The sequence below is a fragment of the Sebastes umbrosus genome, chromosome 12, assembly GCF_015220745.1.
Source record: "Sebastes umbrosus isolate fSebUmb1 chromosome 12, fSebUmb1.pri, whole genome shotgun sequence".
NCBI classification, from domain to species: Eukaryota; Metazoa; Chordata; class Actinopteri; order Perciformes; family Sebastidae; genus Sebastes; species Sebastes umbrosus.
Window position 1 is genome coordinate 17,568,206 of NC_051280.1, and position 15,951 is coordinate 17,584,156.

General features: G+C 37.5%; 1 protein-coding gene across 4 annotated transcripts in view; it reads right to left on the reverse strand.

The window, feature by feature from the left end:
- Positions 1 to 4,589: 4,589 nt before the first annotated feature.
- LOC119499010 (pre-B-cell leukemia transcription factor 1-like) overlaps positions 4,590 to 15,951 on the reverse strand; it is a 58,561-nt gene continuing 47,199 nt past the window's right edge. For 2 of the 4 annotated variants that reach the window (XM_037788191.1, XM_037788192.1), the window contains 3 exons: positions 15,348 to 15,460; positions 12,294 to 12,383; positions 4,590 to 7,397 (listed from right to left, as the gene is read on the reverse strand). In XM_037788191.1, coding sequence (XP_037644119.1) covers positions 7,305 to 7,397; positions 12,294 to 12,383; positions 15,348 to 15,460 — 296 coding nt within the window. In that variant the 3' untranslated portion in view covers positions 4,590 to 7,304. The remainder of the gene's footprint in view (positions 7,398 to 12,293; positions 12,384 to 15,347; positions 15,461 to 15,951) is intronic. The other 2 variants (XM_037788193.1, XM_037788194.1) reach the window with 1 other exon arrangement.

Here is a 15,951-nt window from a genome sequence, read left to right on the forward strand (position 1 = left end):
GCCACCAGGGGCAACATAACACTACTACTATTTACCACATGCATGGCTGCTGCTGCCACCACTTTCAATTAACCCATGTTTGCACTGCAGCTGAAATGTTTATTTTTTTCTTTGGTGGAAGTTCTCTGGGCTTGCAAAAAGTAAGAACAACTACAAGCCAAGTATTGTTTTCTGTAGGCCTATAAGCCAAGAATACTTAATTATACTATTCTTAAGTATATATTGATTCAAAGATTAAGTAAGTAGGTCTATAAGCCAATTATACTTAGACTTTTCTGTATACTTGTTATAAGCCAAGTATACTTAGACTTTTCTGTATACTTGTCAGTATAAGCCAACACTTTTCTGTACACTTGTCAGTATAAGCCAAGTATACTAACACTTTTCTGTACACTTGTCAGTATAAGCCAACACTTCTCTACTTGTCAGTATGAGCCAAGTATACTTAGACTTTTCTGTATACTTGTCAGAATGAGCCATGTATACTTAGACTTTTCTGTATACTTGTCAGTATAAGCCAAGTATACCTAGACTTTTCTGTGTACTTGTCAGAATGAGCCATGTATACTTAGACTTTTCTGTGTACTTGTCAGTATAAGCCAACACTTTTCTGTACACTTGTCAGTATAAGCCAAGTATACTAACACTTTTCTGTACACTTGTCAGTATAAGCCAACACTTCTCTACTTGTCAGTATGAGCCAAGTATACTTAGACTTTTCTGTATACTTGTCAGAATGAGCCATGTATACTTAGACTTTTCTGTATACTTGTCAGTATAAGCCAAGTATACCTAGACTTTTCTGTGTACTTGTCAGAATGAGCCATGTATACTTAGACTTTTCTGTGTACTTGTCAGTATAAGCCAAGTATACTTAGACTTTTCTGTATACTTGTCAGTGTAAGCCAAATATACTTAGACTTTTCTGTATACTTGTCAGAATGAGCCATGTATACTTAGACTTTTCTGTATACTTGTCAGTATAAGCCAAGTATACCTAGACTTTTCTGTGTACTTGTCAGAATGAGCCATGTATACTTAGACTTTTCTGTGTACTTGTCAGTATAAGCCAAGTATACTTAGACTGTTCTGTGTACTTGTCAGTATAAGCCAAGTATACCTAGACTTTTCTGTGTACTTGTCAGAATGAGCCATGTATACTTAGACTTTTCTGTGTACTTGTCAGAATGAGCCATGTATACTTAGACTTTTCTGTATACTTGTCAGTATAAGCTAAGTATACTTAGACTTTTCTGTATACTTGTCAGTGTAAGCCAAATATACTTAGACTTTTTTGTATACTTGTCAGTATAAACCAAGTATAATTAGACTTTTAAGTATAGGCTACTTGTCAGTATGAGCCAAGTATACTTATGTATACTTTTTTTTTTAAGTATATCTCTGATAAGTACATAAAAAGTAAACTGAAAGTATACTCTCTTATTTTAAGTTCAAAAGAAGTATACTAATAGCACAAGAATTTTTCAAAATCGCTCAAACAGTTTGGCTGAATAGTGAGTTTTTCTTATTCTTTCTTTTTCTTAACTCCTTTCAGAGTTACTACTGTATGTATTACTGGAGTATTATTACTGAGGCTTTAATGTATAAGCAGCATTTTAACATCATAAACATAGAGTTATTAAATCCATAGTAATACATCATATTTAAGAAGCTGTCATGTTTTTAGATGTAAAATCTTAATCTACAACTACTATGAAAGGAATGTAGTTTAGTAAAAAGTACAACTTCCCTCTGAATTGTAGTAGAAGTAGAAGTATAAAGTTACATGGAAATGCTCAACCTCAAACAAAGAAATAATTCAACTATCACGGTTTAAAAAAGACAGGAACATACATCAGATGTGAGAATGATAATCATCTGCACGGCAGAGGGAGAGAAGAAGAGAGAGGTCAGCAGGAAAGACAAACAGACGACTGTGTCATCACCCTGGGGACAAAACAAATGTTAGAGTAGAGTTTGCAAGGGGAAAAACAAATTATGCAAAAAGTAGAATACAAGCAGATTAGTTTCAGTTGTGTGCCAATAAAACTGATCACAAATTTCCTAGTAGACAATAATGAAATTATTTAAATACCACCTTCATCTAGTGGATAACACATGAGTTAACATCGCCATCTTGTGGAGAGGGACAGACCCTTCAGGCCTTTTTGTACACTGATTTAGTTCAAATCTTTTGTTGTAATCTGATTCAATATGCCCATATTTTAATGCATAGGCCTACACTGTGTTGAATATTCTCAAACATTGTCTCATCCAGTCTGCCTAAACAAGAGAAAAGAAAGACTTGACGGCCTGTAATTTAACAGCTCTACATGCCACACCCAGTCTCCTGCGCACAATATAATTGGTGTCTGTGTGACAGTGTGTGAATGAGTGAATTTAGGAGGAACCACCCAGGGACTCGTGTGGTCAGTGAGTCCAGCAGCAGCAGCAGCAGAAGCAGCAGCAGCGGGGTCTGGGCTGTTGTGTCACTGCACATTAGGGCAGTCTGCTGGTCTCCGTTGAGAGGGGGAGACAAGGTGTCTGAGCCACCCACCCATGCTCCTCTACAGCAGCTGTAATTATAAACAGTGGGACAATGACAGCTGGGGAGGCAGATGTCAACAGCAACATTAGATTTCAATCAGCGTGCACTGTGTCACCACCCCCGAGAAACGAGGAGGTGTAAAAACTACGCTGCGTGACAAAAATCCCTCAAAAATTATAGTTCTCTGCACAACTTATTTCACATTTTCTGTTTCTGCGTCAGGCTTGATGTTGTGATAATCAAGCTGATGAGTGTCTGAGCACCGGGCGAAGCCAGAAGATGTTTTTGGGATGAAGTCTTGTCACATTGTTTTTGACGCCCCTCTCTGCTGGCGAGAGCAGGCCGGCTCCTTCGCTGCCCTCCAGGCGCAAGGGGGGCAGTCTGGCTTTGGCATTTCACACTCGCTCAGCAGTCAAGGCCTGTGACCGTCCGCAGACTTATGAAACCAACTGCTCCCCTCGTACCCTCGCCGCTGTCGTTGGGCCAATTATGAATATTCAGTTGCTATGAAAGTAATTCTGTCAGACATGCAACTGTCCAGCCAGATAGTGTCAGCGGTGTTGTTTGTAGTATTTGAAGGGAGCATCTCTCAAGGACGTGACTTCTCCTTCAGATTTTGGATATGTATGATGACAAAAACTGAGTGTGAGATGACCTAAATACAATATGTTGGATATTTTTCTTTCTTTTCTTATTCCTCAGTGCAATGGACCTCCATTGTTGTTAAAAAAACTATTCACACATCAAAGAGTGCTCCTAAAACCAAAATAATGTCGGAAAATGCTCCATACGGAATAAGGCCTAAATCAGAATATCCAAACGGCATGCTGTTTACATGACCCGTATCATATATGGAATAATATTGGAATATTAGTGCGCAAGTAAATGTAGTCAGTGACCCACATTGTTGCACTGGGTGAAAAAAATCCAATATTTTGGCTTGTTTGAGTGGTATTTGCAAAAAAAAAAAAAAACTCCAGTTATGAGCTATTATTTTTTAATTGCAACTATTTGTGCCATTTTTTTTTTATATATATATATAAATTTACTGTAGGAATGAATGAGCTAGGAGCTGAGTGCCAAAAATAGGGCAAGAAAGTTGAAAATAAAAATATTTTTGTTTACGTTTTGCTCTTTTCATGGAATTTGTTGAAAATACCATAAATATAAAATATCACCAGCCTTATCCTTAATTGTCCTTCATAAGAAATTACCAATCTTTCACTGCAGTCATGCATTGGTGCATGTATTGCTTCATAAAAGATTTAATCTTTAGATATAATGGGTTTTGAATAGGTTTGTTCACTCCTGAAAATAAAAGAAAAAGCTGAAAACCTGACAAACACTGACTTTCTTTCTTTCTGTCAGAGAAACTGATACTGTATCTCTCCTTTGTTACATAAAATAGATTTTAGCATAATGTGCAGGTGTTTTTCTGAGTGCATGTATACTAACATGTTGGATAGTAGAGGTGTAAGAAAATATAGAAAGTATTGAGAATTGTGATATTATGTTTTGTGATACTGTATCAATTCTTAATTTTGAATTAAGTTTACAAAGATTAACTCAGTCAATACTTTATTTTATTGGCAGAGAGATGTGCCCTCTCAAAGTAGCGCTATGATGTTGATGTTACAGGGACTGTGATAAATGCAGATCACACTGTTCTTTTTTTACTCTGATTTTATGCATATGGTGGTGTGTTCTTGACAGTTTTCCCCAAATTTGATTTTAAAAAATCGCATTATATATTGAATCGTGACCTCTGTATCATGATACGTATCGTGTCGCCAGATTCTTCCTAATACAAACAAACAAACAGCCCTTTTGGATAGGAGCCATAATAGAAGCCAGGGTTACACGCAGAGCCATAAAAGGGTTGACGTCTACTGGCAGTCACTAACCTTGGTTGACTTTCAGTTATCACAACAGAGACTGTGATTACAGACTGGGATGCCTCCGTGTGATGCTGAGACGCAAAATGAAATGAGTCTTTGCTCTCTTGTAAACTCCACAATAAAAAAAAAATGCTGATGTATAATCTCGCTGTATTACATATCATTTTTAATGTGTTGAAAACCCTTTCCAACAAAGCAAGTCAAGCACAACGGTGCACATAAACACATGTTGAAAGTTCATGAGCTAATTCACGAGAGTAGGAAAGCAAAAAAAAAAAAAAAAGTAATAGCCTACATTAAGCACCATAAAAAAATAACAAAATAACAAATAGGCCACACAACATAAAAAGTGTCTATAAACAAGGTTAGACTGCTCAGAAAACACATTATTTGACATAATGACGTCCCTTCTTTAGTGCTTAATGGGGTAACATTTACAATGTTCATAAATGTTTGATACTGAAAAAAAAAATCAGTTTGATAATACTGAGACAAGCATGAATTCAAATGTCTACATTTGTTTTGGTGTCAATTCTAGGCTTACTAAAGCAGTAGTACCAGCAGAGTAATATATTGACTTGAATGCTTTATATGTAAATAAACGCCCAGAAGAGGACACCATTCATTAAAATGAGGAACGTAACATTATCTTTACATCAAAGTGTCCTCGTTAGAAGGAGAAGCAGCAGTTCAGGTAAATCCAGATGCTTCTTTCATGTCGATGATCAGCGGCTCCATGCTGAAGCATTTCTGGACCTGCGCTGTAGATTCAGGAGATCCACCGTAAAACTCTATTAACATAATGACTTCCCTGTTTAAGTGGATTGTGGTTCATGTATTGAAAAACAAACTCGGTTACAGACGTTCTTGACAAACTTTCTCTTCCATGGAAAGTGATATTTCTTCTCGTGTTTCTCTCAATGGGACAGTGTTTATTCACTTGATTGTAGCACCAGAGCTAAATGACAGAAGACGGAGATTTAAATGAGAAGAAAAAGACATAATGCGGTATATATTTAATGAAAGAATATATTATAACTGACTACTTGATGACACACTTTTCTTGACAGTTTTGTTTTGGTTACATCAGCATTTTGGTATCGTCAAAAACTTTTCTTCTGTAGTGGTGGTGGTGGGAAAATAAGAATTAAATCTGCAAGCAGCGATGAACTGGCCCTCGCACATTCACGCCCGTCGGGGGTACTGGCGGGACGCTGGTCGTCGCAGCCAGGCACAATAAAACAGGAACTCTACTGAGTGCAATGACACCTCCCACAAGAGTCTACGACAAACGGTTCATGAGTTATATAAGGGGCGGGGCTAACGTGTAGGGGGCGGGGCTATGAGTCAATACTGGTATGTAAACGACCTCAGGCCTGTACCGTCATCACGGCTGAGAAATTTGAAGCGAATTTGACAAAGTACATCCAATAATGTCCTTTTTTATGGCAAAAGGCGCATTTTCGCCACCACGCCACACCCCCAATAGCGCATGAAAACGCAAACGTTTGATCATTTTTTATCTTTATGGTCTTTAGATGGCCCTGACCAGATTTGAAGTCGATCTGATTAAATCTGTAGGAGGAGTTTGTTAACGTACACGGCCTGTAAAACGCCAAAAAATGGGCAAAAATGGGCAAAAATGGGCAAAAATGGCACATTGAATTCAAAATGGCTGACTTCCTGTTGGGTTTTGGGCATACCTCCAAGAGGCTTTTTTGTGCATCTCCACATGTTACATGTGCCTACAAAATTTCATACATGTAGGTGAAACCTGAACGAGGGGCTCAATTTTTCCAAATTTGTAGGGGACGCTAGCGAGCAATTTTGCAACACCCAAACCCGGGACTCTTAAAATAATACATTTTACACCACGTCTGACAAGTGTGCACAGTTTAACAACTTTATGAGCACCATAAGGCCCTCAAAAATGCGATTCATTTTAATGATAATTCCTTCAGTTTCAATATGGCCTTTGCTGCCCGATGTTGTCGGTGCTCAAGCCCTAAATATCATAAAGGATTCAAGTAAATTTTTCAAAGTTTTCTCCTTGTCCAGCATAGATCCACAGAAAAAGACAAAATTCCTGTCACTCTACCAATATGCTGCAGAACCAAAACCAACAGAGTGAAAAATAATTCGTTTTTAAGTTGATATATCCTCCATCTTAATGAATGATGTCAAGCTTGTCCGATTTGATGACAAGTATTTATTTATTGTTTTACAGATAACATACTTCACAGGGTTACCTTAGAGGTAAAATCTCCTGACAGAACTCTGTTTTGACTCGTCGGAGACAGAGGGGGAAGATGAACATACTTTTATCAAGCACACATTGTAAACAACTGAGCAATATTTAAGTCTAAATGGCGTACCATAGAATAGGTGAGACAACAAAATGTAAGTAAGAAGATGTGCCTCTTGCTTGCAAAGACAAAAGTTTCATTTTTACAAAACAAATAATGGTCACTGACATATTTTTTCTACTTTTTTTTTAGTGGCTGAGAGGTAGAATGAAGTATTTTCAGTTAAAACCAATGATTTGATTTATTTACTTTATCATATCATTTCATCATTATGAGTGAAAACATTACGAGTGAATAAGTAACCCCAGCCCTCTGAATATAATGTGAAATCTGTACAAACGTCTCCATTGATTGCGGTATTTTTATTGTGAAACTTTTTGTTTGTATCCCAAATGTCCAACGTTATAAGCAGAGGAAATATTACTTATTTTATTCTGGTTAGGATTTGACAGTACCTCTCCAAACTGTGGGGCAGTCAACTCCTTTGTTTAATACTGTGAATAGCAAGGTCAGTCCATGGTTTTTGTAGATGAGGTGTAGAGATGGATATATTCAGTTGGAAGTATCCGAATGAACGCTTCCGGGTCCTTCTGTGGGCGATGTCACTGACGAAGGAGTCGGAGCATCTTGCCAGCCACCATTTGTCTGTAAAGATAAGACAGGAAGTAGTTGCACATATAGTTGCATATAGTTGTTCATACGTCTTTTAACAAAATGGTTCACAAAACTGCTAAATATGCCGTCAAACTTCTCAGTTAGAAAAAAATTATAAATATAGCTGTATTATATTCATCAATCAGTTATTCATTTGCTAATTCCACAGGAAGCACAATGCAGTGCCGTCTGTCCGTAATCTGCAGCAAAACATTTTTTAACGTACTTGAGGCAAATTACGGTCCGCAAAAAACGGAAGGAGGAGTTTCGCAAACGCATCAGAGTTCACGTATGTTCCCATAGGAATGAATGGACTTCTGGTTGATTCACATACGTACACAGAGCTATGTGGAAACAAGGTGTAAAGTTGGCACTATTCTATATTTTTCTTACTGGCTGGCAGCAAATCCCATGAAGACCAAAACAAACAACGAACTGATCCCACTAACAAGTGCCGCCTGTGTAGACAAAGCCTGATACATCGTATTCCTCTGTGCCATTGAGCTCCATTGTTGTCCAAAAACTATTAAAAACACACTAGTGAGTCACAATGTTGGGCTGGACGCCATGTTTCTTCATTACCATGAACATGGGCACTGTAGTTGTTTGTTTTGAGTCATCCCACATACACTGACTGTCCCTCTGTTGTAAATACTCACTAGAGCATCAAATGTGTATCCATCCGCCACTGAAAATAGTCCCCAACAAATGCACCATTTACTTCTGTTTGAGTAATGTTTGTTAAAAACTACAATGCCCAACGGTTTTAGGAAAGTACTGAGTTTTTTTTTTAAATGCACTATATATATTTATACAATATAACCAGCTTTATACTTTAATTGACATTTTGGGAAATGCGGTTTCTGGCCAAGAGTTAGATGAGATGATTGATAACACTCTCATGTCTCTACAATAAATATGAAGCTGGAGCCAGGAGGTGTTTAGCTTAGCTGGCTCTATCCAAAGTTAAAAAAAAAACTCCACATACAGCCGGATCCAGATGTTTTACTGCTTTTTTTGTTTAATCTGTACAATGGCAGATTTTGTTACTTTTGGAAATAGCCGGTTTCCCCGTTTCCAGTCTTTGTGCTAAGCTAACGTCTCCTGGCTGTAGCTTCATATTTAACAAACAGAGAGTAATTATTGAGAGTAGGGCTGCCACGATATCAGATTTGTACGATTATCGTTGCCAAAAGAATTCACGGTAATGATATTATCGCGATATCTATAGAAAATTCAAAAAAATTATATAAGTCAAATCCATTTATTGTGCATTTTGTCACTTTTTAGGCAAATAAATTACACTCAAAATACAAGTGCAGTGAGGTGGAGAGAGAGTCTGTAACCATAACTGTATATTTAATCACTTTATATATAGAGTTATGGTTACAGACTGTATATACAGTTATATATATAACTGTATATATAAAGTGATTTAAGAGGCGCTGGCTTATTTACACAATATTATCATATGTGTAACATGATATCAATATTTTTAAATATTAAAGTTATCGTCAATACTGTTATATCACGACACCCCTAATTGAGAGACAGACTAACACATTGTGTATTTTGTTCTTTTCATGGGATTTGTTGACAATAACATAAATATAGAATATCCCCAGCCTTATCCTTTAATTCAAATGAATAAAACAGGATATATTACATCACTCTGGTCACGTGTTACTGTGTGTATTGCTTTTTAAAAATATTCAGTATGTAGAAAACAGCGTAAATTTCAGATAGGAGGGGCTTTGAGTCTGTATATGTGGTCCTTAAAGTAATAACATTACTACGTAAAGTCTAAATTCATATGCAAATATGAAATCTACCAAGCTTCTTCACCAGCAGTCATTTCTGTCCGACTGCTACTTTACAGTCGGCACGAAAAAACTGCCAAACACTGTTTTTAAGAGACTCTTCATTAAAAATATTATCGCGCCGCTTCCCTCATTTTTCTCTCCAAACGGCTGACATAATGTGAGATAAACAGAGGAGATGAAACACAGGATACGCAGACCTTTCATATATCTCAGAATATACCCCTGAGATGGTTGATAAAAGAATAAATTATCACAATAAAAAAATAGCTCTTTAAAATGGAGGCCTTCTCAAATCATGATAAAAGGTTGACTAAAGACCATTAAGGACATTAATTGCAATTTCCACGCTATTAGTGAGAGCTGGGGACGTGCTTTGGCAGCCTCTTATTTCCAAACCCTGTTATTTCGCGTAAAGACTGTCTGTCATCTTATTCAGAAGCAAGAGGGGGAAAAAAAGAAAGAATGAGAAAAAAAAAAAACATTTCCAGTCTCTGAGAGAAGCAACACCCACCAGCAATTTGAGGGGTGTAATTGCTGTTCAAGGATAAAGAAGGAGAGGTGAACCACAAGAGTTCAGTCAGTAGATCTTAGAAAGAAAAAAAAATATTATCTGGCCACCAACACTTCATTCACGAGCTTTACTGATACTCTTTTGAGATTTTTGTTTAAAGTGCATTTATTCTAAAATAACTATAAGATACTCATATCATCATCACCAATATAATTGTTTTTATTCTTTTGTGAGTCCTTTAAAAGAGGTATTTCTGGGCTGGATGATAGCCGAAAATCTATTTCACAATAAACTGTCCCAAGTATTTTTTTTAAATACATCACCGCATAATATTTAATTCCTTGTGGTGGCTCATTTCTGATTTATTTGTCCTGATTATTATAGTACGACTACTTAGAGACCTGGACTTATTGATGATGGTTGTTGTAGTTAACTTTAGTTTAATCATATAAATTCTGACTGGATTGGGAGGAAATTCATTAGCCCCAGTTTTACAACTGTATTACCATTAAATTCGAGTCACAGTGCTAAACATCTGTTTCTCTGAAAAAAATAAGTACCAGTCCATCTTTTAAGAATCCAGAAGTTTGTTAATCAACATACATATCTGTTCTGAAGGTATTTACAGAATCCTCAAAGAGTCCTCTGACAAGGGCTGCAACTAATGATTATTTCAATTGTTGATTAATCTGTTGATTAATTTCTCAATTAATCGATTAGTTGTTTGGTCTATAAAATATCAGCAAATGGAAAAAAATCTAGATCAGTGTTTCCCAAAGCTCCTCAAATGTCTTGTTTTTTCCACAACTCAAAGATATTCAGTTTACTGTCATAGAGGAGTAAAGAAACCAGAAAATATTCACATTTAAGAAGCTGGAATCAGGGAATTTTTTTCTTTTTCTTAAAAAATTACTCAAACCGATCAATTGATTATCAAAATAGTTGACAATTAATTTAATAGCAGACAACTAACCGATTAATCGTTGCAGCCCTAAATCAAACGAACCATCAGGATCAAAGAATATTAGTATATAATATTATATATATTGTACTATTAAAAGATTTTAACCCACTTCTCAATTTTCCTAATCTAGATATCTGTTAATTACACATCTGTTTATAAAACACATGCAAAACATTAAAAATACAAATGTGTTATTTTGTAAGAAAATATAAAATACTGGAAAGAAAAGTAAATATATCACAATATAACTAATAATACAACTTTTGATTTATAATGTTTAGTTGTATAAATTGAGCAAGAAGATATGTAATTGCTGGTTTGTTCAGACTGGGAGAAAGCGTTAAAAATCTTTTATATCAAGGAGCAAACTGAATTTATTTTTCATCCAGATGGTTTGAAGAGTCTTTAAATATCCTGAAAATACCTTCAGAGCAGTGGTAAGTTTTATTAAACAACATACTGGCTTTTTTCTTTTTGTTTTTTTTATATATATATATACTAGTATTTTAGTGCAGGAGTTAACATAAATTTACATTTGCTTACATATGATGTTGTTCATATTTACATCATTTCTACAATGTTTATATATTTTATAGTGAAAAAGTAAAATTGATAGTAAATTAGAAAAAATAAAGAAATAAAGACAATAATAACAGGAATAAAACAACAAGGAAAAAAATTAAAGGATAAAAAACACAAAATTGGATGCTTAGCTCTGTGACTCCGGTACATTCTGGGGCTAGAGATTCATCAGAGATTCATAATGTTGGTACTGGAATTCAATAAATTAGGTTTATTGCAAAGCCAAAATTCTTACTAACACTTAGTTTGGAGGTTAGTTTTGGTTTTGCACAGTGTATTGAACACCTATTTCCAGTTGTATGTTGTAACTGGTTTGATGCGTTCATGTTCTTATTTTAGCGCGAGGGGTGTTGCAGGCTCGGCTGTCAGTGCCGCTGTTCCTGTGGATGAATGATCTGGCCAATGTGCTTGGACTGTTAGCCCAGAGCCCCGCTCTCTCTGTCCCTGTGACTGTCGTATTGATTCTGTTCAGCCCCGCGCAGCCTGTCGCTATGGATCTACATGCTAACACACTGCCTCCAGTGTTGCGTGCCCCGCCCCGCCCAGCCCAGCAAGGAGACCTAGAAAACTGGCCCAGCCTTTGACAGGCTAGTTAAAGAGTTATTTTAAGAATTAGCAACTGGGAACTTTTTTTTTGTGAAGCCGGTCTTGGGAGGTATGACTTGTCCTATGGTGCCAATGTGAGAGCAGCGTTGGGAGGGAGGATGACACCTGTGTCCTTGTTCCTGTCGACTGCAGGTGTCTCACTAATGCTAATATCCTCCGACAGACCAGGAGCGTGTCCAGCTACTCAGCCTGGTAGCTGCCTCATTGCCTGCCACCTAGGGCACGACTGGAGCAGGGGGGGCAACGGGCTGGACAACAGCCCAACGCCGGCAAACTCTGCTAAGTGGCATCCCGGCGTACGCACAGAATTACACAATATTATACACATCCTGCAGCCTGCAAAGTAAGACAGCAAAGGAAAATGTCGAGAAGGACAGAAGGAGGTTGTTTACAGGTCTTACGTTGATGCCCTGTGGACTGTACATCTGGCTGGCTGCGAGGCTGTCACTGTATCCTCCGGTCTGGCTGATAACATGGCGAAGGGTATCCACCTGGAACAGCAGCAGGGACACACAGACAAAAGGCCTGGTCAGACAAAAGCTCTGGATAACAAAGACAGCCATGCACAAGGAAAGGTCAGTCTGATAGTAAAAGGGTACCATAAACAGGAAAAGGTTACAAACAGCGATTCAGGATGATTTGGCTGCTATTACAAGCTTGATAACGGATGATGCAAAAGGACGAAATACAAGAAAAATGACAAGAAGTAAGTAATTATTAATGCGTTTGTAGTTGTGGTTAAATATCAGACATTAAAAATACTTTCCCCCCCGCAAAGACAAGACTTTATGTAAGACACATGTGCATAACTTGAATAATCCTCGCAGTTACCATGTGTTGTACATAGTTCTGTTTGGTACCAGCAATTGATGCCTGCAAAATATGGCATATGAGGAAGGAACACAACATATTTTCATCTGGAAAATGTATTATTTATATTTGTATTTATTATTACTATTATCTTTTTTATGTCTGTAAAAGTAATAACAAGTAAAAGTGTATTTTTTATTTTGTTTTTGTTATAATTTACCTATTAATTAATTGATTTTTTTTTTTTTTAAATGTTATTATTATTTTTTATTTGTGAACCGATTGATCAAAGTATAACAGATTCCCTTGGATAATAGAGATGGCTGGCTTAATGATTAATCTAATGGGAATTGATTTGAGCCTGGATTTTTGTTTTTATTTGTTATTGCTTGCGTGTTTGTCTCTTTCCTATAAGCACTTGCTTTTGTTATGATGTAAAATTGTCAAAACAGGCGTGATGTAAAGTATTCGTAATAATTTTCTGTAAATCCTCTGGCTGCCAATAAAAAATAAAATACTTTGCAAATCATTCTTGTAGACATACAGACACAAAAGCTCTGATTCATCTTCACATCGAGACACGTTGGGCCGTCGTGGCTGCCAATAAAAATATGGTGTAACTGAGGTCATATTATTTTGTTAAAAAAGTTTTATTGGAATATCGCCATTCCCATGTTGTTCACAGATTCATTAGAAGCTGCTTTGTAGCTGTTGGCAGAGCAGCCCGTCAGGTTATGCATGAAAACACACCTGCCATATGGATTTCACAACAGATAAGACTACTCCACTCAGCAGGCCAATTTAGTCAAAAGTTGTACTTTCTCTTTTCTTTTAATTGCAAAGCCCTGAGAGCGAGGCCACTCTGACATGCTCAGAAAAATAATCCCTTTAAAGGAACATGAGTTTCAATAATTAAAGGCCAACCCTGAAGACCTCTTTACTTCTTCTAAGGGTCGTCCCTTCTGCATATTCATGAACGACCTAAAGCATTTGGAGAGCTGATCTGAATAGAAAAGGGGGGGTTAGAGGGAGAGAGAGAAATGACGCCAAAAGCACTAAAACCAAATGAGAATATCACCACGGGTGGTGATTCCTTAATCCACGGTGAGAGTTGTAACACTCAGAAACACCGAGCTGGTCATCACTGTCCACCCGGGCAAGGTCAGGGAGCTACAGCGCACCAGTGGCTATGTGAACTCTTGTCAGGAGCCCTGATGAGTGTTGCACCGTTTCCAAAACTGTCTGCAGTCGTCTATTCAACTGTGGGTTGACAATGGCTTCCACATTAATGTAAAGCTTCGGGCTGAGTGTAACCTTCGTTTCACTGTGTAAGGTCAAGTTGTTGTGGGCCTCTGCACTCCCAGACCGGACAGCAGTTGAACAATTTTACATGCGATCTCAAGAGTTTGTCAGCTTTTGGTCACTAATGGCACGTTTCCAAAAAGCAGTCCAGTTCAGTTCGTTACACATTAGAACGGCTATATTCGGGTTTCCATAGTAAAAGTTGTCTATGGTACCAACAGAACCGCTCCATTCTGGGTACCGCCTCGGTCGAGGATCAGAGCGAGCTGAGCCGATATTAGAAGGTGGAGTTAAAACACTGCAGCCCACTGATTGGTCAGAGAAAACCGTTACTAGCGGGACACAGGACATCCTGCACAAAGATTATTAAATAGTAGGGCTGTTAATTGATTAAAATATTTAATCTTGATTAATTGCATGATTGTCCATAGTTAATCTCATATTAATAACACATTTTTTATCAGTTCAAAATGTACCTTAAAGGGAGATTTGTCAAGTATTTAATACTCTTATCAACATGGGAGTGGGCAAATATGCTGCTTTATACAAATGTATGTATATATTTATTATTAGAAATCAATTAACAACACAAAACATTGACACATATTGTCCATAAACCCTCACAGGTACTGCATTTAGCATACAACAATATGCTCAAATCATAACATGGCAAACTCAAGCCCAACAAGCAACAACAGTTGTCAGTGTGCTGACTTGACTATGATTTGCCCCAAAACTGCATGTGAGCCCGCTACAAAAGAAGTTGCGTTAATCCGCTAAAGAAATTAGTGGCGTTAAAATGGATTTGCGTTAACGCGTTATTATTGCGTTAACTTTGACAGTCCTATTAAACAGCCAAACTGCCGTCAATTGCGACGCAATTTATAATTCACTCGCTTGGTTACCACTGAAATTAGACCTGCATGATTTTGAAAAAATATATAAGTGCGTTTATTTTGACTGATATTGCAGTTGCGATATGATTTGCGATATTGGAGGGTATGATCATTTTTACATCATCATTCTCATTTTCTCATCCCTTTAACAAATATCAAGATTTCCTCCTCATCCTGCAATTTGAAAATTGCAGTAGGCCATATTGCAATTTCTATAATATTTAGATTAATTGTGCAGCCTTAATTGAAATGATTCAGTGAGTTGAAGATGATGTCACGGCAGTTTTAATGCGCTGCCACTACGGCGATCAGCTGAGAATCCCGCCTACACTGAGGTACTATCTGCAGTGGAAACACGGCTATAGAAAAGGACCTGGTACCAACAGTGAGTCGAGCAGAGCCGTACCATGCAGTGGAAACACGGCTTAAGCTCGGAGAGGCGCCTACCTGGGATTGTATGTTGGCCCCAACCTGCCCCCCTTGGTACGAGTCCCCATTGAGGGACTGCACACTCATGAACAAGTCTCCGGAGTTTGACATGTTAAAAGAGCCAGCAGAACCTGAGAATAGAGGCAGAGAAGAAGAAAGAGAGCAGGACAAAGAGAAGAGAAGAGAGAGAGAAAAGGTAACAGGAAGAAGAGAGGAACAGAAAAAGGAGTTAAAATGATCATGCATAAGCAAAAGTGCATTAAGTGTTAGTCTGGGAGGGCAGCAAGCATCATGAAAAAGGCTTTTTCTACAAACATGCACGCTACAGATGCAGTATATGCACATTAAAATATCACTGAACCATAATTCAGAAGGAAACCAGCATGAACCATGAGACAGATAATCATCATAAAACTGTTTAAGTCCAGTTAAAACAAGCCTTATGGATTATATTGTTGTTAAATGTCCGTGCTGCTAGCGTTTCATTAAGGAAGTAATAATTGATCTGCAGGAAGACCCAAAGAATCGTCTTCGTCCTTTAATGGACCCAAGCTCCCCAGATGTAAAGAGACCATCGCGTAACTTGATTTCAACACCCGGTCCTAATCCAATACAGTTGCGA